The sequence below is a fragment of the Grammomys surdaster genome, unplaced genomic scaffold, assembly GCF_004785775.1.
Source record: "Grammomys surdaster isolate TR1022 unplaced genomic scaffold, NIH_TR_1.0 125231, whole genome shotgun sequence".
In the NCBI taxonomy this organism is placed as follows: Eukaryota; Metazoa; Chordata; class Mammalia; order Rodentia; family Muridae; genus Grammomys; species Grammomys surdaster.
The window spans coordinates 480,367-508,242 of record NW_021620120.1 but is presented as its reverse complement, the minus strand read 5'-3'; the positions used below and the strand labels follow the sequence as shown (position 1 = coordinate 508,242).

General features: G+C 47.2%; 1 protein-coding gene across 1 annotated transcript; it reads right to left on the bottom strand.

Annotated features, from left to right (window-relative positions):
* Positions 1-4: 4 nt before the first annotated feature.
* Positions 5-27,876, bottom strand: Gabbr1 (gamma-aminobutyric acid type B receptor subunit 1). The gene is made up of 22 exons (XM_028785434.1): positions 27,718-27,876; positions 26,819-27,022; positions 25,868-26,053; positions 24,669-24,689; positions 23,319-23,479; positions 20,299-20,433; positions 19,783-19,953; positions 18,782-18,883; positions 18,428-18,493; positions 17,803-17,994; positions 11,848-12,090; positions 11,206-11,269; positions 9,868-9,945; positions 6,857-7,007; positions 6,301-6,433; positions 5,017-5,133; positions 4,825-4,932; positions 4,006-4,099; positions 3,293-3,420; positions 1,088-1,216; positions 790-933; positions 5-222 (listed from the first exon to the last, which is right to left on the bottom strand). The coding sequence occupies exons 1-22, from the start codon at positions 27,797-27,799 to the stop codon at positions 49-51; spliced, it is 2,883 nt and encodes a 960-aa protein (XP_028641267.1). The 5' UTR covers positions 27,800-27,876; the 3' UTR covers positions 5-48.

Genomic DNA, 27,876 nt, shown 5'->3' with positions numbered 1-27,876 from the left:
TCCCACACCCTTCCCTCCCCTACTGGCCTTATCCTTCTTGATACCCCCTCACTTGTAAAGCAAATGCACTCGACTCCCATCACAGCTAAGACGGTCAGGGGGCTCTGAGGGTCCCCTGGGAAGGCCCCCAGAGGGGTCTGGGGGTGTCGGGGGGTGGCGCCGTGAGCGGAGCTGCTGCCGAGACTGGAGCTGATGGCGCAGCTCAGAGACACGCTCCTCTTTCTGGAGGAAGAAACACAATTGGGAGTGTGGGAGGAAGGTGGTGTGAAATGGGAGGAGGGGAGGGGGGGGAGAGACATTGAAACAAGAAGTACAGAGTAAGAAAGGAAATTAAAATGTGAATTGAGGGAAGAACAAAGGAAGCCACAGTATGTAACAGCACGGAGAGAGAGAACGGATGAAGAGAAATAAATGATTTTAAAAAGAGAGAGAGAGATTAAATTAACATTTCCTCAGACAAATTGAAAGCCCTACCCCACACCCCCAGCACCGCACGCTCCCTAACTACAGCCTGGACACAGTAACACTGGGGGCAACAGAATGGCTCACTACAGCCTCCCCCTAACTACTGCCAGTGACTGCTCTTTTGCCTCAGGAGGGCTGTAGTCTCCAGAGTGTCCTCCCTCTCCTCAGGCTAACACGACTAAAACTCAACCCTTCCCCTTTCCCTCTCCTGTTCCTCTGCGACTTTATGAGACCCTCTGTAAATCACCAACACTTGAATCCGTACTAAGGCTCAACTACAGACAACCCACCCTTAGACACAGGACCCTGGCTGTCACCACACACCTCGGCGATGATCTTTTCCAATTCACGGTTTTCTTTCTCCAACAGTCGGGACTTCTCTTCCTCGTTGTTGTTGGTGGATGATCCTGTTTTCATGGTGTCCTGCGCTTCAGACTGCCATTCCCCTCGGGTGATCAACCTACGCATCTGGGGACAAAGGTTTGGGCATGGGGTGGCGTTGGGCTGTGTGAGTGAGCAGCTGGTAAAGAGGGGTAATGAAAAACTGAAAGACAGGCAAAATAAGGATAGGGTCGAAGCCCTGCTTCCATCTAGGGAGCACACGGGGAGAGCTAGACCTCACCTTGGGCACAAAGAGCACAACCAGAGTAATGTAGGAAGAGAACACAATGGCCAGAGAGGCAAAGGCGAAGGCTGCATCCTGCTGGCTGGAAAGGATCATGGTCACAGGAGCGGTGATGAGACACAGGACCTGGGAAGACAGCGTTTGGGAGACTCAGAGCTATGCATAGTTCAAGTAAGATGCAGGGTGTCCTTCCCCATAAGAGTCAGTAAAGACAGACTTGTGATGAACACTCCACAAATCCTCGACTTTATCTCTTTTAAACTAGAGTTTATTTATTTTATTTATATGGGTATGTTGTAAACTGTCTTCAGACACACCAGAAGAGAGCATCGGATCCCATTACAGATGGTTGTGCGCCACCATGTGTTTGCTGGGAATTGAACTCAGGACCTCTGGAGGAGCAGTTAGTGCTCTTAACCGCTGAGCCATTTCTCCAGCCCAATCCTCAACTTTATTTTATTTATTTATTTTTTATTGGTTTGTGTTAATTATACATAATGGATTCCATCATGACATCTTTGATCATGTACATAATGTATTTTGACCATATTTACCTCCTATTATGCTCTTTTTTTTTTTTAAGATTTATTTATTTTATTTATAAGTACACTGTAGCTGTCTTCAGACACACCAGAAGAGGGCATCGGATCCCATTACAGATGGTTGTGAGCCACCATGTGGTTGCTGGGATTTGAACTCAGGACCTCTGGAAGAGCAGTCAGTGCTCTTAACCACTGAGCCATCTCTCCAGCCCCCAGTCCTCAACTTTAAATAGCTAAAACTCAGAAATAAACTACCAAACCAGTTCTCAGCTCTAGATCAATGCTTCCCTCAGGATCTCTGCATTCAGACTGTTCTTCAGACGACTTCGCTAGGTTATCGCAAAATGTTATAAGGTAGTGTGCTTTTCTTAAAGCTTTTTTTTTTCCTTATCTCTTATATATGTGTGTACCCATGCATGGGAGTGAACGTGTATACAAAGGCTAGAGGAAAACCTCAGCTTTAATTTCTTCTCCATTTCGGTTTTTCATACAGGGCCCCTCACTGGCTGGAAGGTGCCTGGTCACTGAGAGCCAAGGATCTACATACATGTCTGCATCTTATCAGAGCTGGTATTACACCACATATCATTACACCTAGTTTTACTGATGTGGGTTCTAAAGTTGTCTTGTAAGCATCAGAATCTAACATCTAACACCCCAGCCTTCCTTCCAGCCCCTGAGTCTAGTGTGCTTTTTATGTCCTCTGAATTCAAACATTCCTACTCCAAAGAAAGAGGGAGACATGTGAAAGCCACTCAATTACAAGATTCAGGAAGCCCAACCCTGAAGTTATATAAGCAGTAACCAATTCCTGGTGAAAGAGAATGGTCTCCCATGGAATTGCCTACAAGTTGGACAGGGGACTCTAGGAATGCAGTTACTGTGAGTTAGCTGTAGTGGACATTTTAGATATCATAAATGCCATTAAGACGCCTGTACTCCTGTAGTAAGTAACCCCAACAGACGCATAGGTTCACCAAGTGTGATGGTTAGCTTTGTCAGTTTGACAGTCTAAATTCTAGACTCAGGCGATTATCAATGAGGTTTGGTATATGAGCATATGGGGTAGGGAGATTATCTTGATTTCTACTGTTAAGTGATGTGGGAAGACTCAATCACTGTAAAGGGCACCAATCCCTAAGCATAGGATTCAGGGTTGAGCTGAGTAAGGGTGAATGCTATTACGTCTCTTTGGTCTTAATTCTGGATGACCAGCTACTTCAAGGTCCTGTGCTGACTTCCCTCAGTGATGGACTATAACCTGGAATTGTGAGCTGAAATAAGCCCTTTCTCGTCAAAGTTGTTTTGTGTCAGAGTGTTTTATCACAACAGCAGAAATGGAAACAGGACACTAAGCTAGATGTTGGTAGAATCGTTTCTATTGTGATACCCTATCTAGGGTGAATTGACATTTGCTCATATCTTCCTCGGTAAAAGTCATAAAAAAAAATGACTTTATAAATCAGATATTAGCCAGTGTTTTATGACTCCTATACAAATGAGTAAAAGTCATAAAAAATGACTTTATAAATCAGACATTAGCCAGTGTTTTATGACTCCTATACAAATGATCTCAAATCTAGTTTTCTGAGTCTTCTAGTTCTTTTCACTGTGCCGTGGTCCATTTCCATGGCCAACGCCAGGTGTCAAGTAAGCTTACCGCAACATTGTAGATAGCCATGCCCACAGCCCTGTGGTCATTGATCTTTTCAGTGGACACACTTTTGGTCTCATAAGCAAGAAAGATTCCCAGCAGCAGCAGCAGCCCCTTGTAACCATAGAAAATGCCTAGGAGAGCAGCAAAGGGTCACAGGGGCAACTAGGACTGCCATACTCCCAACTCAATCCTCTTCCTCTCTTTCCTCTCTTTGCCCTTTATTTACTACTGATCTTTGTAGCTCCTCTGTGTAAGTAAAGCCCCACCCCCTTTCCATTCCAGCCCCTCTGTGGCTTTCTGTGGAGCAGCTAGGAAGGACCCAATGGATGCTACCCAGTGTTTCAACCCATCTCCTCCAGGCAGCAATGCACAGCACAGGCTAAGGGTTTTAGTTCACCAGGTGGATTAGTAGATTGGATGAATGTTGGTCAGGCTGAAGGGAGGCTAAGCCCACGACCTCACAACCTTGGTCACTTACTTTCAGGAGCTGCCCAGATACAGATGGGTGAGTCCACCCACCCACCCTGACCCTCTGCTGAACACCATTACTCACAGCAAAAGACCAAAGCTCTCCTATTCTTGGAAAAGTTTAGTGTAGTGATAAGGGCACCAAAGCTGTCTCCTCTGAATGGTCCTTCTCCCCTGGCCCATTGCTGTTACCCTTTTCTCCTGCTTATGCTTCCTCCCTCCCCTCCTCCCACCCACATCTCACACACCAAGCCATGTATTCATCTTCTTGGAACTGCAGTGCTCCAGCTGGGGCAGAATGGAGACATCAATGTCTTCCTTTGGTTCTTCCTTGGCAAAAGTCTAAGGGGAAAAAAAGGAACAGGATGAGTGACTGTATTTCTTTTTTTTTTTTTTTTTTTTTGGTTTTTCGAGACAGGGTTTCTCTGTATAGCCCTGGCTGTCCTGGAACTCACTCTGTAGACCAGGCTGGCCTCGAACTCAGAAATCCGCCTGCCTCTGCCTCCCAAGTGCTGGGATTAAAGGCGTGCGCCACCACCGCCCGGCGTGACTGTATTTCTTATCCAGCTCCTGAACCTCTGCCTCTGTCTTTCCTATGAGACTCATTACTGTCACAGATCCTACTCCAGACCCGGGGACATTCTCCTGAACACACTAGAAGGGCTTGCTCCCCCTTCTCCCCAAAGCTCGGAAACCCTACACATCCTCCCAGATCCTACTTCCCTTATTTAGATAAACCTAGAAGCTTCTGATAAAGTTTCATCTGGCAAAGACAGAAGCACCTCTAATATACAAAAGATGGAAAAGTTCTTTCCCTGAGTAGCTCCCTTTTCTTTTTAAAGGTGACGTCTCACTATGTAGCCCTGGCTGGCCTGGAACTCACCATGTAGACCAAACTAGCCTCAAATTAACACAACTCTGTCTGCCCCTGCCACATGAGTTTTGGGATTAAAGGTATGTGCCACTACACATTTCCTTCAGGACCACACACAGCCCTGGAGATGCTAAGCTGGTGAACTCTATCTACCCAGTTTCCTGACCCCAGCAACTCCTCAAGTGATAGATACCTCAATGGTTCGGTGCAAGGGGTCCACAATCTGCCAGATGGCAAGAGTCAGGACATCCATGCCCACCAGCAGGCCGACAGTGGCATACAGTTTCCAGGGCTCTAGGGTCTGAGAAGACAGCCAGAGAAGACAGGTCAGAAGGCGGTCTTCTCTATGCCCAGGATCAAAGGCTGCATCTGGGAAGTAGCTCACCTTCCTCCATTCCTTCTTCTCCTCCTTCTTTGTGAAGACTGTGTGGACCCACCAGATCTTGGTGAACATAGAGCCATAGCCCAGACTAAAACCTAAGCCCAAGAGCCAAAGGCGGGCCTAGAAGGGAAGAAAAGACACTGGAAATAGGTTGGACTGTGGCCATGGTGCATGGAACTACAGGAGGCAACGGGAATAATGACCAGATGGCAAAAAGCAAGCAGGATATAGCAAGCAGAGAAAGGAGGGGAGGAAAGCGACAGGGAGGAGAGGAGAGGGTCTGCATTCACCCATTCCTCCCATCAGTCTTTACTACTGCTACAGCACCAGGGTATTCTTGGTAAACCCTTACTGACCTTTTGTAACACCTACAGTTGCCACCTGCACACCTCTGAATGTGACATAGCATGGTCCATCACCTCCCAGGCCCTCGCTGACCCTGCGCTCACCCACCCTGCTATGCTGAACTACTCACTCTCCCTTACCTACTCTCTTCCAGATCCCATGCATCCTTCAATGCACAAAAGCCCTGAGGCCCACTCAAACATGGACAGTGATCCACTTCCCTTCTCTGTCTCCACAGCACTTTCTACAGTCACAACACAGCTAGCTCTCTTATCTCTCCTGCTGTATGCAGATCCCACTAGGAACAGACACTTCCTGAAGAGGTGAATGCATGTATGTGTGCACATGCTGTGTGCATGGGGCATGATCAGGACAGAAACACAGTGAAGAGAAGGAGTAAGTGGGAAGAACCATGGAAAGGGTGGATGCTTCATATAGGAGAGAAACATTCAAACATCACTGAAGCCAGCCTTTCCTCATTGTCCCTGAAGATCTATGAGCCCAATCCCAAAAGCCTCTTCCCTCTGTGATGTTATGTCCCTTGCCCAAATTCTATCCTCTTAGATTCTGCCTTCAACATTTCAAACTCCAACCAAGGCTCCCACGGGAAAGCCCACAGTTTTGTTTCTCAGCCCACACACCACAGACAAGCCACCATTGTTCACAGGTTCTGTGTGCAGACCCCTTCCTTTGTCTTCAGTACATCACCCCTCTCCTCTCCAAGGCATGCCTAGCAACCTTGCAAACAACCAGGGAACTGTAGAATGGAATAGGTCTGGCACCCAGAAAGAAGAGCCAGAGCCAAAGAGAGACCAGAGGGTGATACTAGGAAGCAGGAAAGGAGACACCAGTAAGGGGAAGAGGAGAGACAGGGAGGCTGCTCCTGTGAGGGCTAGGAAAGCCATATTCTGCAAGGTCTATATTGGCCCACCATCTGCTTACCTGACAGACAAATGGGAACTGGCCTCTCCCTATGTGGTAACCATCCAGTCCAAGGGGGAAGACAGCAGCTAGTGCCAGTGAACAGCCCACAGCAGTCAGATTGTTCAGGTTGGGCTGGGAGTTCTGGATATAACTAGGGCAGAGGCGGAGAGAGGGTGGGAGAAAGAGCAGAATTACCCCATCTCCTCCAGAGAGGCTCTCAGCTCTCCAGAAATGCCATCAATAGCACGACCCTATCCCCAGGGCCGATAAAGGAGACAAGCTGGGGACAGGCAGAAAGAGCACTCAGGATAAGAACACTGCTGAGCCACAGGCCTGGACCTAGGGAAGCACAGGGCTTCTGCAGCATAAGGCCTTACTGGAATGTTTTTTTGTTTTTCTAGCTGACTGCTTTGAAGCAAGGGTAGGGTTCTTGCCTCGTCCCTCTTACGTTTCTGGTGTTACGCTACTCTCTGACACGTGGCCTTGAGAGTTACAGTTTTCTTACTTTTCAGAGAGTATGGTCAGTATTTGGAGAGACAGCCAGGCCAGGAACCCAGTCAGAAGAGAAACTTACCGAACGTGGGAGTTGTAGATGTTAAAGGACAGACAGACAACAGCAAGAACAATGCCCAGGCTGGAGAGAACTGAGACGGAGATAAAGAGTTTCTGTGACAGGAAACGGAATGTCTCGATGACCAAGGTCTGGTCAGCTGGGGGAGACCCTCCTGCATGGCACAGGGGAGGAGGAGAGAAAAAGGAGGAAAGACGTGGCATCAAGGCAGGATAGGAGAAAGTAGCGAAAGACAAGCCGCTGAGGGAAGAAGACTGTGTGGGCTGAAGACATGAGGCCCTCAACACACAGAGGGGCTGAGGTGAGCGGAATGCTAGAGGACACTAGGAACCTAAGGGAACACATAGAAATAAGACAACGGGGTCTGTGCTGAAGAGGAGCTCAGTCTTTGACTGTTCATTCCTTTGGAGGGGGGTTGTTTTGTTTTGGTTTGGTTTTGGTTTTTCGAGACAGGGTTTCTCTGTGTAGCCCTGGCTGTCCTTGGTTTTTTGTTTTTGTTTGTTTGTTTGGGTTTTTTTTTGTTGTTGTTTTTTGGAGTTTTTGTTTGGTGGTTTTGGTTTTGGTTTTGGTTTTGGTGTTTTGGTGGTTTTGGTTTTGGTTTTGGTTTTGGTTTTGGTTGTTTTGGTTTTGGTTTTTAGAGACAGTTTCTCCATGTAGCCCTGGCTTTCTCCCTGTCTCCTGAGTGCTGGGATTAAAGGTGTGTGAGCCATCACAGCCAACTTTTATGGCTTGTTCTTGTTTCTCTGCCTTACAGCAAAGGAAAATAAGAGATGAACGAAGGGGACAGATGAAATAACCCTATAAGTCCATTAGTCACTCCTCACAAAGGTGTAAAAGACAATTACAGAAGCAGAAAGCCAGAAGAGCCTCCAAGGATTCAGCATGGTCTTCTAGCCTCCAGCAAAAGATAGAAGAACAGTTCTAGCAGGGATGTGTTCCCCCAAAACTGCTTTCCAGTTACTCTTAAGAGGAAGCTCAAATCTGTAATGCGGGGTGGGGGTGGGGGAGCCTCAAAACACCTACTTAATTTCAATTTGCTCAGCTTTTAAAAAAAATTAAAGAGCCAATTCAATTTAGGCCATGCGGTGTCTATAACTGTACAGAACACTGACCTAAATTCAAGCTACAAAAATAAATAAATAATAAAAAAAATATGAGGTAAAGCCTAGACATGTTAACTCATACAGTAATGGAGATAGTGCTCGGGCGGCTAGGGCAAGATTGACTTAACTTTGGGGTCAGTTTGGTCTACGAAGTAAGGATCTGTCTCAAACTGGGTTAGGGGAGATGGCTCACCAATTCACACTGTTCTTCTTGAGGACCTGAGTTCAGTTCCCAGCACCCACGTACATGGTAGGTCACAACCATCTGTAATTCTCGTTCCAGAGATTCTGGTGCCCATTTCTGGCCTCAGAGGGCACCAGGCACACACATGGTATGCACATATATGCAGGCAAAACACTTATTGACACATTAAAATTAATTAAATCTATAAAGCCGGGTCAGAAAGATAGTTCAGTGGGTAAAAGCAATTGTTATGCAAGCCTGGCAATCTTAAGTTGGAGCTGAAGAACCAAGTAAAGACGGGAAGGAGAGGACCAACTTCACAAAGCTAACCTCCACAGGAACACCACAGCCACACAGCATGAATGTACACACACACTAACTTTTCCAGCAGTACTGGTAATGATGAGATTTCACTGGGCAAGTCTCCCTTCAATGGCCTTTCCATCAATAGGAACTGCTTTTTTCACTTGGGAGGCAGAGGCAGGCAGATTTCTGAGTTCGAGGCCAGCCTGGTCTACAGAATGAGTTCCAGGACAGCCAGGGCTACACAGAGAAACTGTCTCGGGAAAAAAAAAAAAAAGGAACTTCTTTTTTGCCCACCTCCAGTATCTTTCCCATCTCCTGTCATTTAGCACATCAAAAATAACAGCTTTCTTTCCCTCTTGAAAAAGTGCATGGTAAGGCTAGAAAGATAGATGGCTCAGGGGTTAAGAGCACTGGATGCTCTTCCAGAGGTCCCAAGTTCAATTCCCAGCAACCGCATGATGGCTTATAACCCATCTATTATGGGATCTGGTGCCTTCTTCTGGCATGCACCATATATTCACACAGAACAGACAGAACAGTCATAGATAGATAGATAGATAGATATTTAAAAAGTGCATGGTAGGCCAGGTGCACTCATTCACCTTTAATCCCAGCATTTAGAAGGAAGGGAGAGGTAGTTGGATCTCTGTGAGTTGGAGGCCAGCCTAGTCTACATCACAAATTCTGGGACAGTCAGAGGTACATAGTGAAACTCTAAAAACAAACACCCTGCCAGGTAAGTCAGGCATGATAGTATATACCTGAAATCACAACACTTGAAATGCTGAGGCAGGAAGAGCATCCTGACTTCAAGATGAGCCTGGGCTACAAGTGAGTTCAAGCCCTGGTTCAAAAAGGCGGAAAAAACAAAAAACAAAAAACAAAAACCCAAAAACCAAAACCAAAAGCTGGAGAGATGACACAGGGCATAAAGTTTCTTGCTACCAAGCCTGATGATCTGAGTTCAATTTCTAGGACCCACACAGTGGTAGGAGAGGCCTCTTATGAGTTGTCCTCTGACCCCCACTTGTACATAAACGAATGCATAAAATGTGAGGGGAAAACAAAACAAAAAAGGACAAAAGAGCCAATAAAAACAGCAAAGCTGAGCAAGTACTTTCTGGAGAGAGACTGGAAGACCCTGGTTCTAGCCTATCAAGGCTGGATGACAGCTTCGACTTCTCTTGGCCTCTGTTGCCTTTAATTCTCACCCACTGAAGCAGAGCACTATTAAAAAACAGGGCCTGATCCAACCCCTGGCCTGATCCAGCTTCACACCAACTCACCTCTCCTCTCTTCTTGGGGGCTATGTTCACTCCCAATCCCTGCCCTGACCCACCTTCCATTTCAACCCAAAAGCACCATCCCTCATTCAGATGTATATGACAATGACTATTCAGAAGCACCAAAGAAGAACTCACCGATCCACTTGTCTGTTTTGGACCAGGAAAGATCATCCTTTGTGCTGTCATAGTAGCCGATTTTCTTGTAGCTGCCGCCTGAGCAAAGGACAGGAGTTGTCCGTAGGTAAGGAGAAGCCATTTTCAAGCTTCCATTACCCTTGAGGGTGCTCCCCGTGGTTGCATATAATAATATTTAATAAGCAAACTCAAGGATGCTGTAAGGAGCCATGTCACCTGGGCAGGCAACCTAAATCCACAGCAACACAAGGTGGTTCCCAAAGCAGCAAGTTTACATGAATAAGTAGTAAGTATATATATATATGAATAAATAAATATGTATGTGCATGTGTATATATGAATAAGTAATATAACCCTTAAGCATGTAAGGCTCTCCACAGAGGAAGACGCCTTGGCACGTCTACCACATATTCTACTGCCTCACACCTCTCCCAGCAGCACGTCTCTCACTTCCAAAGCTTTAAACAATTTCTGCCTGTTCTCCTGCTTATGATGGACAGAATTGCAGGCTCCATGGCTTTAATTTTAGAACCCTCTCTCCCTTTGGCTTGGGTTCTAATGCCTTGGAGAAGATACAGCTGCCTCTTCAAGTGCCAGTCAGAAAAACGCAGTCACTCCTAAGATGTCTCTTTGCAGAATGGCCACAGTTAATACAACCTTCCTTCCAAACACCGACTCACACCCACTTCACCCTGGCTGAAGTCCAGCCTCACTTGTCCCATATACAGAGAGAGCTAAGAGGATTTGGTGCCAGAGGTGGGAGGTGGAGGGGTGGGGAGGACTTTTCACAGAGGCTAAGAAATGGGTCTCTTGGCCACACCACAAGAGGCTAAGTCAGGTGGAACTGAAGATTAACTCACAGAAGCTCTGTAGACTCCTCAGAACTAAGTTACAGGGAATGCTATCTAGAAAAGGCCAGCTAGTTGTATGACTGGAATGCTGTTCTCACATAGCAAAGAACTGAGTGGATTCCTTTTTAAAAGAAGCCAGCTTCCCAGAGCCAGCTTCCCTTGATCTTTCAGGACACACTGACAGCTCTTCACCTCTCAACCCAGCCTCAGGCAGGCAACTTCTGGGACTAAAACTGAAACCACTGGGAAGAAAGAACAGCTGTTTTTAACCTGCATGCCCCTTTGAAAGAACAGAATCACTGAAAAAAAGGCCTGTCCATGTTCTTTTTATCATTATTCAAAAGTCTGACAAACACGATGCAAGGTAGGCAAAATGTACCGGGCAATCTTGTTGAGGCTCGTCACTGTTTTTCCAAGGGTGCACTCAGCCCAGCCCCTGCCAGCCCCTTGCCTGCCCCTCCTTCAGCCCTCTCAGACCCCAGCTCACCCTGAAGCTGCTCGATTAGAGTCCATGCCATCCGGGAGCCACTGGCATCAAAGACCACATGGCCCTGAGGAGAAAGATGTGGAGGAAGGCAGAGGGGATAAAAGCAGGAAAAAAAGAGAACATCAGGGACTCCGAAACCTTCTGTTTTTTGATGTAATTGAGCTTCTGAATGAAGGCTATTTATAGCATCTGCTGCATGTAGGACACACCCCAGATGCACATACCCTAGATTCTCGAGACAGTATTCTTTGGAGAAGAAGCTTCACCCTTAAGATCTGAATCAGAGAGTCCCCAGAAAGAGGATCAGGAGCAATTGCCAAACCCTATTGGGCACTAATTTCCTTACTTTAAAAGGAAGGAGGAGATGAACTCTCAAGTTGTTATCTCTTTTTAAAACAGTATACTTCTCATCTAACCTGTAAACCACCCTGACCAGCTTGAAAAGCACTAGAATACAACAGTTCTTTGTACTGCCATATTTTGTATGGCTTTCTGGTTTGGTGTGGGGGGGGTCCCTCCTCCCTAGTCTAAGACTGCTTTACTGACTCTTACAGAAAAATAACTGAGAAAATCCATGTATCTAGGGACCCTCCAAGCATTTCCCTTTTCATAGGGTGCACAACAAAAGCTGCTGTAACTCACAGAAACACCCTCAAAGGAAGAGGAGTTCATGGCCCGGTAGATTTGGTCTGTAATGGTCTGGTTGTTGTAGTTAAAGTCCTCCAGCCGCACGCCAGAATGGCCACCTCCTCCGGAGGTCTTGTTCAAGGCCAAAGCCAAGGCCCAGATAGCATCATAGGCCAGTGGTGCCTCTTGGAAGCCTCCAGTCTCCTCAGGGTGTCTTTTCAGCCGCTTGGTTAGCTTCTCCACAAATTCCTGTGATGTCTGGAGGGAAGAACAAGAGGAGAGAGCATTGAAATGTGCGTGGGCGCAGGGGGAGAGGCCTCAGTTCTGGCTCAGACACTGTGACTCGAGCGGATGGTTTGTGTTCGTGTTGTGGGGTAGGACCATATGTACAGACAAAATCGTTAGCTATACCCATGTGTCTATCTTGGGTTGGAAGCTACAAGACTAAAAGCGGGGATTAACTGAGTCCAATGGTCTTAAGAGTGTACAGCTGCTATCTCAGAACTACAAACAACAGAGAAATCTGATGAATAAACACTCTGGGAAATGAATGGCAAATGAGCGAAGCAAAGACACAGCCAAAGAAGAGATGGATATTGCAGTGAAGAGTGGCAGCTGGCGTTCTCCCAACCCTCAGGCTCTTACAGCAGAGGTGACCCAGGAGCTAACAACTCCTCCAATTTTGAAAGATCCAGAAAAGGCGACACCACAGCCTTTTGCACTCTGTCTGCCAACCAGGAAGATCACTCTTCAGGGAGCTAACTTCTCGCTAGTCTGGTATGACTTCTGTTGGCTGCCTCCTTGGACTGGTGACAGCCACAGGAAGCAGCCTTCACACTGCAGAGGTCCAGATTCAGTTATATTCATACCCCTTCTTGCATTCAATCTTTCTTCCAAGAAATCTAAGAAGAATGGCAATCCCTTTAACTTTCATGGATGAAGAGACCTGGCCGTATAGCTTATGATAGCTCTGCTTGGCTTTCCTTACTCATGGGTGAATGAATTTCTGAACCTCTCAGAATTGCCTTCCACATAACAGACAGAGCATCACATCTTCCCTTCCTGACCATGTAGAAAAACATTTAAATTTTTCTTGGCGGAACACGTGTACGACACAGAATCACTGCACAGATAATTGTTTGGGTTTAGAACATTCACAAGTACACTCCAGCGAAGAAGGATGCTACATGAATGAAGAATCCTTGTTTCTGGTCAGTGAGATGATTCAGCATGTAAAGGCACCTACTTTTTTTTTTTTGGTTTGGTTTTTCGAGACAGGGTTTCTCTGTGTAGCCCTGGCTGTCCTGGAACTCACTCTGTAGACCAGGCTAGCCTCTAACTCTCGAACTCAGAAATCCGCCTGCCTCTGCCTCCCAAGTGCTGGGATTAAAGGCGTGCACCACCACCGCCTGGCTAAAGGCACCTACTTACTGCCAAGCCTGAGTTGGATTTCTGATACACACATAATGGAGGGAGAGAACCAACACCGAAGGTTAACTTCTGACCTTCACTTGTGCACCTGGGTATGGACACATTCATAAAATAAATGGATAAAATGAAATTTTAAATTTTTTTAAAACCTTGTTCCCATGCCCTAAAGACATTTACTTTTCTATCCAGTTTTCTAGAAATAGCCCTGAGCCTTGAAACACAAAGGTCAGGGCTCAACTATGCTAAGACAGGAATAAGCTCCATTCCTCTCCTGGGGACTGGAACCTTGCATTGAACAAAGCTCACAGCAGACACACTATAAATGCCCCTGGAACTCTGTGTACTTCACATGACACTGTAAAGGTAAAACACATGTCATATGTACCCACGGAATACAAAACTCCAATAGCTGGCACTGATACATGCCATGGGCTTTGGGTAACAATAGATGGTTGATGAAGACCACCAATTTTCACTAGTATACTTATGTGGTGGTGTAACCTGATAATGGAGAAGTTGTATATGGGGAATTATGGGAACTCTGGGCCTTCCTTTCAATTTTGCTGTGAACCTAAAACAATAACATCTCTAAGTAAAAAGAAAGTCCACTGGATGGATAAGTAGATGAATGGGTTCTAACTCTAATCAAACTGCTTACCTACTAAGAAATCTCAAGCAAGTTATTAAATCTCACTAAACTGACTATTCAGCTTGAAAATGGGAATAATACCACGTTAAAGACCTCCAGCAAGGATTAAGTAAGAACACATAAAATGAAGTATATGAAGTACATTACACTCTCTCTGTGTGCATTTCCCTGGTTGCACCCTCATCTTTGTTCCCAATGCTCAGGCCTGTAATTCTGGCCCCAGACCTTACATCTTGTAGGTCCCATTTACTCACATTGTTGCTATATATGGCCACCGATCTCAAATCCATAGGAAGAACAGTGGCAGCATAACCAAGCTGCTTATGAGGCTAAAGGGTTTGGGGGGGGTGGGTGGGAGGGGAGGAGAATGAGTCTGTAAGTTCAAGATCAACCTGGGCAACACAGTAAGACCGACTTCAGAGAGAAGGGTCAGGGTGGGGGTGTCCATAATGGTGCACACCTATAATCTCAAACCCCGAAGGCAGACAAAAACAATAAGATTTCAAATTCGAGACAATTCTGGTGTACACAACTCAGTTCAAGGCTAACCAAAGCCACATAGTAAGACTCTCATCTTAAAAAAAAAAAAAAAGAAAGGCAGGTGGACTGGAGATGGGTCAATGGTCCAGAGTGCAGAAGATATTGTAAAGAGTTCATGAAACTCCAGATCCATGGGATCTGATATCTCTCACCTCCACTGGTACCTGCATGTACATACTCACACACGTCTAAAAATAATAAAATAAAATGAAAACCAAGACTAAAAAAAAAAACAAAATTTAGCTCACTTTTTTCTCATACACCCAGTATCCAGTGAATCAGACTTGCAAGTAAATTACATATCAAATCAGCAAATCCTCTTAAGCAGTTTGTTCTATGTTTCATTAATGTCACCCCTCTCTATACAGGAGGGAAAAGAGGCTGGTGGTGGTGAAGATGGTGATACCGGGGTGGTGGTGGTAGGAGTCATGGTGACAGCTACATTTATATTGTCCTTCCTTTGTACCGGGCACACAGATCAATGTGTTTGATCCTCAGACATTTCAATGAATGTGCTTTGCTATTGTCTCTATTTCAGAGATGAGGAAACAAAAGACACAGGGTCCTGTAACTAACTGCAGCCTGTAGGGATGCTGGGACTCCAGCCCAGGGTGTCTGGCATCCACTGTTGTGCTTACTGTGCATTTCCCTGAGCTGCTTCTGTGCTGAAAGCTCTCAGACAGCAGCGAGCTAACACTTTCTGGTCAGGCCTTCAGCTTTCAGGTCTAGCCAATCCTCAGTTCAAAGTAAAGATTACATCAGAAAATCACCATATTGGGAAGGGATTAATCTGCTCAGCATGATATTATCCTCAGATTCTCAGCTCACTCAGGACAGTACAGCTAGCCAAGACAGTACCACTGAAAATCATGAAAAACCACTCTTCCCCTTTGAGTCAGCAAAGATTATGGTTATATTTTTTTTCTTTCTTCCTTCCTTCCTTTCTTTCTTTGTTGAGGAGGTAGAGTGGGGTATGTATGATCTCAGGCCCTCCATTTCCTCAGACATGGTACCTAAGATCCTCTTCTGAACCAGGGTTTCTCAATTCCTATGCTGTTGAACTGCTTAATCGGGGAAGTCTTATTGCTAGGGTTTGAACTGTGTTCATCGCAGGATATTTAGAGGCCCCCTTATCCTCACCCTCCAGACATTGCAACCTCTGTTGAACACCACTTCCCTATAGTTCTCATAGGAAATCAGATCAGCAGCATCAGAAACTTCAGGAATTTGCCAGAAATTTCAGGAGTTTCCCAGAAAACCCTCAGGTCCCACACTTCAGATGCAGGGAACTCCAGGGAAAGGGTTCAGTAACCTCCACACTAACCTAATTTTCCAGGTAGCTCTGATGGGAGTTTGGGAACTGATCCAGGTGCACCTGAAGGCCACCCTGCTGGGATGAATGCAACTCTACCATTTCTCCATGTCTCTATGGTTCTGCTCATTTCACCCTTCAGTCCGACTCTTGCTCTGATCCACTTCTTTTGGTGCCACCTATATATAATCTCCCCCTGTCACCTGAAAAGGCTGCTTCTTCACTATTGAAAAAAAAAAAATCTAGGGTTTTCCACCTGACATTTTCAGGGTCTTTCTCAAGAAAGGGGTCTCAAGAAGGCCTTCAGCTTTCTTGAGAAAAGATCACCTTTTAAAATATATGTAAACAAGAAGATACATTCTCTGAAAACCAAAAGCCAGAAAAGACAATCCTACCCCAAGGCCCAAGTATCCAGCGACATCCCCCCAACTCTAAGCTCTTATCTATTCCTTCTCTCTCTCTCTCTCCCCCAGTGTGAGACAGAGTCCATCAGTGACAAGTTCTAGGCTTTGGACACTAATAAGCCTTTCTGATTTTGGTAGCCTATTCCACCGCCTTGGTGTCTAGAAAATGACTGCTTTCATGTCCTGTGCAGGGGAGTGGCTGTCCAGTGTTTCTTCACTGTCATTTTTAATTGAGATAAATTAAGCGTAACTTCCTGCTAGATGTTATGATGTCAGAACACAGTTTATAACCAGAATCCACATGGCGGCCCACCTTTTTACCCCAACCTACAGCCAGAAGCAGATTCCCAAATCTCATTTCTCCTTTGATAAAACTCCATCATTATCTGAATAGTATTTGCACATGAAGGTATAAAGATTTTGGTCAGGCATTGTACTTTGCCATGGGAATTGTCACGGAAGAGCAGGTTGGAGTTCAATTCCACAAGGCATGAGGAGATACAAGACCCAGGACAAGTCATTAAACCTTCCTGGTTCCAAGAAACCTTCCTGGTTTCTAGCTCATAAGATGTAAATTAACAAATCTGTTTTAGAGTACTGCTATTAAAATCCTGAAATTAAACACCAAATATCCTGATATTCCTCATAAAAATCAGCCATTATTAAAACCATCACTAGTTCACCCCTCTCTGAAAACTGGTATTTCACAGCCGGAGTTACATCAGGTACACAAGTGACCCTCCTGAACTATGGAGATCCCTGCACTGTGGGGTGGGGTGCTGTGCAGCAAAGGTCTCTTCCCCACATATCTATATCCATGTTCACTCATCACCCCCTACACAGGGCTACCCTGGTCCTCTAAATCAAGACAGTGACAGTGTGCCTTCAAAGTGCCTATCACTAGAAAACAATCCGGGGCTGAAGAATTTCGGAAGTTTGTGAACATCCAAAATTAAAAAAAAAAAAAAAAAGCAAATTACCAAAAACGAATTTTACATGGATACAAAGTGAATATGAAATCCAGGCATGCTAGCATATGCCTTTAATATCAGCACTAGGGAGGTAGAGGCAGAAGGATTTCTGTCAGTTTGACGTAAGCCTGGTCTACATGGCTAGTTCCAGGATCTCCAGAGGTACATAGAGAAACTCTATTTCCAAAAAACAGAACAAAAAAACAAAACAACAACAACAAACAAAAAACAAAGAAAAAAAAACCCAAGGGAATATTAAGCAATCCTCTGAGGTACTAACATAAGTCAGACACATACAAACAATAATAATAACAACAATAATAATAGCAATAAATAAGAACACATACAGTGCCCAAGGGAAGCTCTCTGGGAAAAGTGTGCTTTGCGTACAAGACTATATTACCATTAATGCCTCTCTCCCTCACTTGACTTCTCACCAACTGCTCCTTGTTTCCATGGTAACAGCCCTTCCGCTCATCACAAGCCTACTGTATGCTCCACAGTTTTTCTCTCTCGCCCAAAGAAATCAAGCACAGGTAGAACCCAGGAAACACGACGCAAACAAGCACAAGATGGATACGGACCCCTTCCCATCCCCTGACTCCCCTGCTATGCTCAATCCTCCCCCCCACTCTTCCCTCCCCTTCTTTGATGCTCCCTCACCATGTTGGAAATGCTTCGGGTGTTGGCAGGGTTCAGCATGACAATCTCCGTGGTGATGTGGCCCTCCACCGCCTCAGTCATCTCTTCCACTGTACAATTGATTGACGGGTCATAGGTCTTGAACCAGTTGTCAGCATACCACCCAATGAGGAACCAGACGTACTTCTTCCCAAAGAGCCGTTCCTTATAGACCTGCATTCAAAGTAGGGAGGGAAGCATTGGAGGTTTGCTCTTGTTCTGGAGGAAGTAGTGTCATCCCACTAGATACTGTTTAGCTTTTCCAGAATCAAAGAGCAGGAATTTTTTTTTTAATCATCACTAAAATCCACTATTTTGTATGCGTATATCTTCAAATCATAGGAAAGTCTCAACAAAATGCCTCCTCTGGCCACTCAGAAAAGACAGGGTCAAAACACAAAGCAATAAAATGAGAACGTGTGTGTATGTGCGTGTATGTCTGAATGTAGATGAATAAGGAGTCAGGGCCTACAGACAGGCCTGGTATTCATTATCACCTCAGGTCATTTGCTATCAATTTGAGCAGAGACGCAGTGAGGAGGACCCAGGAGAAAAACCACAGTAGAGAGCCCATCCAGCCCCTCCCTGGTCCAGATTCTATCTCCACCTCACAAAAAACTTTCCGGGCTTCGGTCTCATAGAAAAGTCCCACGATGATTCGAGCATCTTGACGCTATAAAACAGGAACAGAAACAGAGCTCCTGAGGGATGCTAAAAGCGCCTGAGGGGTTAAGCCAGTGCTTTCTAAGCGTTGATTTCCCAGCTCCAAGTGCTCAGTGCAAAGGAATGTTCAGTGAATGGGCAGTGGATAAATGTCAACTGGAAGACAGAACTAAACCTTCCCAGGAGACTGAGCTGTCTCATAGAATTAACAACTGCCTCTTCCAGGTTTTCTTCTCCAACCAACCACCACCCACATTAACCCCACGGCAGGCTGAGCCCACCATCTCTGCTCTCCCACCTTTAGGTTTTTAACAGGCACAGCTGGATCTGAGAAGAAACTCTGTCGGAAAGTAATCTCAATCCCGGCCTCTTTCACTCGCTCTTCCAGGTCATCCAATGTCTTAGGTGGGGTTAAGAAAAATCAAGAGTAAAGCAGAGTTTACAAGAAAGAACCGACCAAATACTCACAGCAAAGGAGTAGGATCTGAACCTTATTCCAAGAGCCCCTGAACCCCATGAGGCAGCTTCTGAAATGCCATGATGAGCCCCTCCTCAGGATCTGTATCCAGGGATACTGCCCCATCTACCCCACTCTGGACATTGAGAAGAAAACAAAGGAAACAGAAAAAAAGCAGGGCAGGGTCTGGAATACACAGAATGGTGCCAACTCAAGAGGCAAGTGGGCAGACAGTCAAAAGGATCACAGAAAAATGGACTGACTCACTGAGGAAAAGTGGGAAGGGAAAATTAAAGGGCCACTGAAAATAATGAAGACTCAAAGAATAGAAATAAAGAGAAGAATCAGGCTACTTTCTCCAGTGTGGAGCCTGGCCATTTCCTCTCTGCCTCTGCAAACCTCCCTGTCCTTCAAACTGTCTGTAAGCATCTCTCTGGTCAACTACCAAACCCACCACACACATGTCACTTGTCTCTTATCTGTCCACCCACTCCTTCACCCTCTTCTTTTCCACTCCACCCAGTAGCTCCACACTCAGCTGCCAATCACCCTCTACCCCTGAATGCACTGGAACCCACTACTTTCATAGGACCCTACTTTTTACCCCCTCTTGTTTCAACTTGTAATTAAACCTACTTTCATAGAACAGAGTCCTATCTGTCTGGGGAACAACAAATCGAAACAGTGGAGAGGATTCCAAAAATCCAATTTGCGTGTTCCCAGGCGACAGAAAGAACAAGCACTTCGCCCACTTGGAATGTGTTCTCTTTTGATAAACCAAGTCCTCCCCGAAAGAGCAGATGCTCCTGGGACCTCATGTCCCACCCCTTATCTGGACTCACTGAGGTGAAGACCTCCGTGGTCTGCTGGATGGTGGCAATCTTCTTCCAGCCCCACTTTTCGAAGAGTTTCACCCGAGTGGGATTGTGGAGTGTAGCGGATGGATGTGTCCGGAAGAACGTTGGAAACCGCTGTCGGTTTGACAAGGCTGGTGAGCTGGAGCCATATGAGAGCTGAGGCAGAAGAATGGCAGTGTCTTTAGGTACTCCTTGGTCCTGATTTTTCTCTCCCAACTCTCCAAACTTCCCCACCTTTGTCCTGGGAAAAGTGATTTTCAAGAGCAAGCAAGCAAGTGCACACACACACACACACACACACACACACACACACACACACATCTGTGGATCCCCATAGCCCTTCATGCAATTCTACCAGAAAGCCAAACAGCTCAGGCCCTCAGTAGGCTGAGTCCTGGCAGAGATCCCTCTCCCCCTCTCCCTAGTCCTCTCTCTGGAACCTAACCTCAATCGGACTACTTAACCAAGCCCAAAAAGAAGTGACCCCCCTGCCTTGCATACCACAATAAGGTTCCACATCCGGGCAGCCTCAGCTACAAGTGTGGAGACGGAACTGCAGCCAGGCATGAGGATGATCTTGATGGGGTCATTGTAGAGTAGTTCGTACAAGTACTTGGTGGCTTGCCCTGGGTCACACTGAGGGAGGAAGGAGGAAATGAAGGCTGGCTCCCAAGACCCCCACCTCACATATACACACACATCTGGAATTGCCTACTGTCTTGGACAACCTAGTGCCCTTCCTTAATCACTTCCAGCACTACATTCTTCTTCCTGAATCTCTTCCTGTCGAGTTTCCTCTAGTTTCACCTCTTTCCTTAAGCTCCCTTCTCCTGTCTTCCATCTGGCACCTTGGCCCTACTCACAACTGCATGCTCTTCCGTCCATATCAACACATACTCTACTGTCCTCCACTTCTGATTATTCTTAATTAACCCTAAGTCCACTCTCTTCGTTCAACTCTGCACACACACACACACACACACACACACGTATTCCATGTTTATAGGGTCTGAAACATCTGCCCAGAAAAGTCTGCAGGAATACAAATACATTCTCTGCAGATCACCAGACAGCTCCCTCAATAAAATTTCCACCTTCGATTTCAGAGAACAAGATCAGTAGGGTGTCTGCTCAGCACCCTATCCTTTCCTGCTGGGCTCTGACATTTGACAAGTCCATTAGAGAAACAGGGGAGGGGGAAGTACAGAAGAATCTAAAATGAGGGAGATCCAGATAAATAGAGTGGAATTCTCCACAAGCCAGACGATATGAGAGGTGCCTGAAAGAGATGAAACAGGAAAGCTTAGAGAGGGAAAGAATAGTAGGAAGGAAAATTGGGGGAGGAAGGGCCAGCCGTGGGTCCCCTACTGTCTGTTCCCCTCCTGCTGAAGCATGACATTTCAGAAGCTGCTGGAGCCCCCAAAAGAAGCGGAGAAGAAATGACAGCCAGTGGGGAGTCAGAGCAAAGGGAACAGAGACTGAAGGCACAAGGGACTGGAGAGAGTGAACTTGGTGGAGGGGGTTAGAAAGAAAATAAAGAAGGTATCTGGAGTCTGCTTGCTCCCCACTGAGGCGTGACATTTGAGACACTGTGGGAAGTTGGAGACAAGAAGCCCAGGGAGGCAGGGGGAGCTGGCAAATCTGAGCACCCAAAAAAAAAAAAAAAAAATACTCTGAACACTGCTGCCTGCTCTGTTTTCCACCCTGTCAAGGGCAGGGCTCACCCATAAGTTTGGAACATGCCTCCTACTTAGCATCTTTATTTATTTATTTATTTATTTTTAACCATTACTGCGTCCTTCCTGACTTAGAACAGATGCTGACCCCAGCTTCTTCTAAGTCCTGAAAGTGTCTTTTGACTGTTTGAAGAAAAGATTTCACAGGAACAATGATACCCAGAAACTTACAGTTACATAAAACAGGGCCTGTGTGGCCTAATGTGTGTACCATCTCCTGTTTCATTTCCTTTCTACCTGTGCTTATAAAAACCCCACACACAACCATTTATCCCAACCCATGAAGTCCTCCCTTAACACCGACCAAAGATCGAGACCTACGATGCACCGTATCCTCTCCTTCACGTCTACCTTCTTCTAGTGTTCCCCCCACCTCATTTGCTCCCCAACACCTCTAGGGAATCACTTGTCATGAGGGAAGAATTTGATCTTTTCCTATCTTCCTCTCACAATGACTTATGTTGCTCTATAGCCAGATCAAGACCCTCTCTCTTCTTCCTTTCTCCCTACCCTCACATCTAATTTTTTTTTTCTTGTGCTCTGCCTCTCTTCTCACAGGCAACCTGGAGTAAGTTGCATGCACCCATATCCTTAGGCAGGATTTCTGTGGATGAAAACAAAGATACTACTTAGGATTCCTTCCTGACTAAGAAGTGCAAACTAGTATTTTAAACAAATGGTGTGTTTGTTTAGTGATGTTTGGGACCCACAGATAAGGCACCAAAAAAAAAAAAAAATCCAAGAGAATTTAAGTTTCTTTTTTTTCTCCAAGCCCCTTCCCCTAGCATTCTGCCAGTGGGCTCATTTCTGCCCCATTTGGAGGCACACACCTATTTTTAGGTGTACACCAATGTTCCACACACCCCAAGAATAAAATGGCCAAATCTCCCACCTGTACAGTTTTCCTAATCTCAAATCTTTGGAGCCACAAGTCAGAAAGGACCAAAACTTCTGTCATGTCACTTCCCACATAGGAAGAGACTTGGTAAAGAAATCATATCATAGACTATCCTCTAACCCCAAAATTTCTTCACCACAACCAACCTTCCCCTCTTCCCAAAACTACATCCACTAGGCAATATTAAAACCAAACGCTAAAATCAGGACCTCCCTCCCCTCAGTTCCACAGGAGGCCCAGGGTTCTGACTGTCCCAACCCTCCTCCCTACCCGATCTCTGATCTCCCTGTACACTGACTCTCCATCCCCAGTCCTGTTTAAGGGGTTCCTTACGGACCCCAATACTCTCTCCCAGTGCTTCAGCCCACCCCTTAACCATTATTAGTCGTTTCCAGAGCTGTAGGCCACATTCTCTAAAAGGTATCCCTAAAAGGAATCCCCTAAAAGGTAGAGATGAAGAGTCAGGCAGCCTTACCTTGCTATTTGTTTTGATAGATAAAGTAGAACCCTCTTGTCTCTCTAAATCCTCCCCCTTCTTTCCATATTCCTTTCAGCCCCAACCTACGCCAAGATTTACCTTGTTACCATGGCAAATGTAAACCCCTGAGCCAGCTGCCCACCTCTGATGTTCTTTCCAGCCCCCAACCCTGGCCAGGGATAGCTTACTCCAGAGGATCAGCACCTAAGACCCCCCACCACTTCTGTGATTCTCCTACTGCCTGCAAGAAGAGTCGGCCTTCAGAGCCACTGAGACATCCCAAAGCACCTGCACCTCCAGTGCATCTCCAACCAGTCAGCCTCGGGAGGGGTCTGCTTCGCAATCCCAAAGAGGATTCACAGCTCTCGCCTCCCACTACCCCAGCCACTCTGTCCCTCACCCCGACTACCTTGCTGTCGTGGTGGATAAGCTTGAGCTCGTAGTCCGGCAGGATGTCTCTGCGGCTGTTAACGTCCTCCAGCGCCATCTCCACCGCGGGCTGGCAGGCCTGGCCCCCCGGCCAGCCCCCGCTCATGGGAAACAGCGCCCCGATGTATACTGCACGCCGTTCTGAGGAGGGGTGCGGGGGGACCCTCGGGTGAGGCCGCGGGAGATGAGGGGAGTGAGAGGCCCATACCGGAGCCACCCCAGCCGCCATCACCAGCAGAAGAGGCAGCGGCCACCCCACCGGGGTACAGGGTCCCCCCGGGCCCATGGCGAGGAGGGGCGGGGGCGGCCTCCTTGGGATGGGGGCAGCTCAGGGGGGACACTTCTTCTGGGGAAGGCTTCTGGGAGGGCGTCGGGGAGGCGCCTCCATCCCCGGTCTCATTGGGGAGGAGGGGCCAGAGCCCGGGGAAGGCAGGGACGTGGGCTTTCTAGGGCCAGGAGACGTTCGCTCCCGCCACCGTGGACTCTCCTCGCCGACTGACCGACCGACAGAAGGGAGGGAGAAAAGGAGCTAGGAGGGGGGCCTTGACGTCACGGGCTGGGGGGCGGGGATAGGAGCCAGTGCCGAGGCCCGGAGGGGAGGGGAGAAGAGAGAGCGCGCAAGGAAGGGAGGGGTCTCCGCCTAAGGAGACTGGAGGGGAGGATGGGGCACTTGGAAGGCGAGAGGATAAGCACAAAGCAAAGATGGGAAGCGAGGGTGGGTAGGGTAGGAGGGGCCGGTGACAGTTCTGAAAGGGGAATATGGGGAAAGGGTAGGAAGAGCCAGAAGGATGGGCAAGGCTTTGCAGAAAGATACGGGTTGAGAAAGGGATAACTGGTTTGGAGAAGTAAGGATAGCACGGTTGAGGGAAGGCTTGAAGAAGGGTATTGGGAGAAAGGGTCTACAGAGGATGCGAGACTCGCATGGGTGGGACCGGTGAACAGGGTCGATGGAACCTCGCCGGTAAAACCTAGGTAGGGGTGGCAGGAATAGGTCCCCGAGGTCTGAAGGAACCCCACGAAGGAGAGATCTGGGATCCTCCGGCGCGCGGCTGCCCCCTACCGGGCTTCGCGCTTGGAAGCTGAGTCCGAGAAGAGCGCAACCCGGAGGAACGTGGCCAAGCAGGGGAGTGGGAGGGAGCGCGACCCGCGGAAAACCGCGATTTGTCGGCAAGAAACAGGTAGGAGAGGAGGGCAGAGCCTCAAACTAGAATGGGTGAAGGGGAATGAGTAAGAGGACACCCACAACCTACGCAAAGAAATCCTTCTAGTGGAGGGTGAAGAGTGAGGGGATGGGGGCAGCAGTGCACGCGGGAAGGGTTTCTGATCTCACCTGAGTGTGGCGTTCGATTCACTGGCAGCAGGAAAGACGGGGATCAGAGAAGAGTTACCAGGGGCGCCCAGCTTCCCAGGCCTGATCCCCAGCCCCCTCCCACACCTGTTCATGCGGAGCGGAGACTGCGTTGAGGGAAGGGTGCCTGGGGATAAGAGCGAGGCGGGCTAGGGGTCAGGACTCGTGTTTTCTTCTATTATTCAAAGGACTACAGAATTTGTGCCAGGAAGTAAAGGGGGTGGGAGTGCAGCTGAGTTTTGTAGAGCTTGAATATTATACACATATATAAATCTATGATCTCTATAAGAAAACAAATTACAAAACGATTGGTTTTAAACGAGTGCTCTTTAAATACCTTAATTTAGTAAGTTCTCCAAAAGTTGGTTAGCATACGCACACAGTCTTAAGAGCTCAAATGAAGACTTAGTCAAAATGAAGAACCCTGAAGCTTACTTATTAATTCATTCCAGGAGAGAGTATATATACAACAAGCATTTGGGTGCCCAGAAAAGGGAGACATTTGCAGAAAAGACAGCAAAGAGGCAGGCAAAGGGGTGGCAAACACAAAAGCAGTATTCCCTCAAGGAATGATCAAGGTTGTAAGAAGAATACACAAGATTCATAGTCTTCTTCCATGTGCCCTTGAATTATCACTGTTCTGGACATTTTGCCCCAGTTTCTTTTTTTTTCTTTTTCTTTTTCCATGTTTCCAACCCCAGATCTCACCGACTTTTTCTAAAGGTAATGTATGATTTAATTCTGAATATTTACAACAATTCCATTATAGAGTGAAGAGCAAAGGATCAATTCTAGAAGAGCAATACAGAGGATGTTCTAAGTCTACAGAGAGGGGGTAGTTTTTTTCCAGCGGGGGTGGGGAGGCGAGCATTTTTTTAACTTTTAGAAGCTGAGGGGGGCGGGGCTGAGATTAATGAAGAAAAAAAACCAAAAGGTCCAAGATTTGAAATCTGGAAGAACACACTAAAGGGAAGGAGGGTGGGGGGAAGCCCAACAGAAAGGATTGTGGAACCAAGTCTGAGGCAGGTGAGCGGTGTAAAGACGGGCTTCACCTGCATCTTCCCAAATTCCTCCCCGACATTCTTCATAGCAACCATCCTTTCCCTCTACCCACTCCCACCCCACTCCCATTCTAGGACAAGCACCCTCATCAGCTGCAGGCAGGCAGCTTTTCCCCTCACCCTGGCAGTGGGGCTTGGGGGTGCTCCACTGGCCCTGACTACAGATGCTCCTGGAGCTGCCCACCAGATGGAAGTCGGGGTCACATCGGAAATCCACCCGGGCTCCATCCAGAGCTGGGAGGTCCCCACCCGTCAGGAAAACCTTCCCATTTTCCAGGGTCAAATAAGACTTGGAGCAGATTCGGACTGTGGAGAGATAGGAAAATAAGAAGAAAGGCAAGTTGTAAAGGATCGTTCCCCTAAGGAGTACAGAGAATTAATTAGGTTTGGGTCTGGGTTCACAAGCATCCTGTTCCACAGGACATCAGGTGTGCAATGTCTATGCCTCCCTACCTCCCCGTTCTCCCCAACCTCCCCCCCCCCATTATCCACATTTCTATCAGAAAAAAAAAAATAGCATTTCTATTGTAGGAACCCAAGATGGAGCTACAGGCACACAAATGAGGTACTGCTCACAGCACAGTAAAGTGGGTAGTTCTCTGCCTTTGAAATGTGTGGATGTATGTAAATCTGGACGCATGATTAGGCTTGCTTTGCTTATGGCTGGTCTGTACTACTACTGAATTGGCTAATATGGTCATTGAGTTGGAGACAAAGGTGTCAGAAAACGCAATGAAATCGTTTCATGACTTAAAAAAAATCTCTCACTAATGAACCTCAAAGAATAACTCAGATGAAAAAAAAAATCAAAGTTATTTCTTCCAATGATCGGTATCCTAATGTAGACGATGAAGTGAATGTGCTGGCTGCTTAGCTTGCTTCCTCCCACTAGCTGCTCACAGCAACACCCCTCCTCCTCCATAGTACTCATTCATTAAACGTATTTGTGAATTTGGTTCCATTGGATTTAAATTGCTGACTTGCAAAACAACTAAGGTGGGTCTGCAACTGGGAAAGGAAGGGACTGAAGGAAGGGGGCAGGGGTGGTGGGTGGCTTCCCAGGCTACTCACCACAGCGGCTGGGTGTGTCCATATCCGTCCAGGAGCCGTTGGCCAGGCACTTGCGCACCTTGGGCCCCACCACCTCGCGCTCCCCTCGGCACACATATTCAATCTCATAGTCCACAGGCAGGAAGTTGATGGCCTTCACCTGGTCGCGAGTCAAGCCACGGTATCTGATGCCACCTTCCCAGGGCGGATGTATAATCTGGCAACCTAAGAGGGAATGGGGGAGGCACAGGGGAACCGTGGGAGCGGGAAGGCAACGCCGCAGTGGAAGGGGGAAGAGCAGGGCGTGGTCAATGGTGGGGCTGGGGGACAGAAAAGGAGGGGCACACGAGACACACGACTGGAAGGTGGGAGTGGGAACAGTTAAGAACCCCAAGCTGCAGAACTCAGAATCATGGGTTAGGGCTAAAGCTGGTGCTTACATCACCTTTCCACCAGTTGAGAAGTATAACGGAGAAACATAGCTAAGAAGAAATCATAAGAGCTATAATGTTCGGTGGTTAAAATGAGGGACAGGGCTGAAGGAGAATACTGGTGAGGACCACACAATCTCATTGAACGAGGACCACACAAGCCCATCAAAGCAACAAGGTGGACCACGGAAGGGGGGCGCTATAGTATTATGGGGCCCGGAAAGGGGGGTGGGGCTGAGAAGATAATTCGGGGTCACAAAAAAAAAAAAAAAACCGGTGTAGTGTAGCAACGTGAGACAGAGGAAATGGGTGCTGGTGGTGATGCGGAGTGACAGAAAGGAGGTCAGGAGTAGTGAAGTGGCTGCGGACCAGGATGCCCGGGAGTGGGGGTGGGGGAAGGTCCTGACGCTAGAGTGATGAGAAAAGGAGACGTGCAGGGAAAGGAGCTGTGGGGGTGGAAGAGGTCCGGGGCGCCGGAGATGGGTGCACCTTCCGAGGTGACGTTGGGGGTCTGCGCCCCGCCAGCGCCCAAGGGGCGGAGGAAGAGCGGCACCAGCAGCAGCAGCAGCATCTAAGGAAAAGGCAGCCATGAGGGCACGGAGGAGCCCGCCGGCAGCGGCCTGGGCCAGCCGACGGTCAGGTCTCGCT

Coding starts and splice junctions, on each gene's coding strand:
- Gabbr1 (XM_028785434.1), bottom strand. CDS start 27,799: ATGCTGCTGCTGCTGCTGGTGCCGCTCTTCCTCCGCCCCTTGGGCGCT. Junction 19,954..20,298: donor GGATGTGGAACCTTATTGTG/GTATGCAAGGCA, acceptor CTTCTGCCTCAG/CTCTCATATGGCTCCAGCTC. Junction 4,933..5,016: donor AGAAGAAGGAATGGAGGAAG/GTGAGCTACTTC, acceptor CTGTCTTCTCAG/ACCCTAGAGCCCTGGAAACT.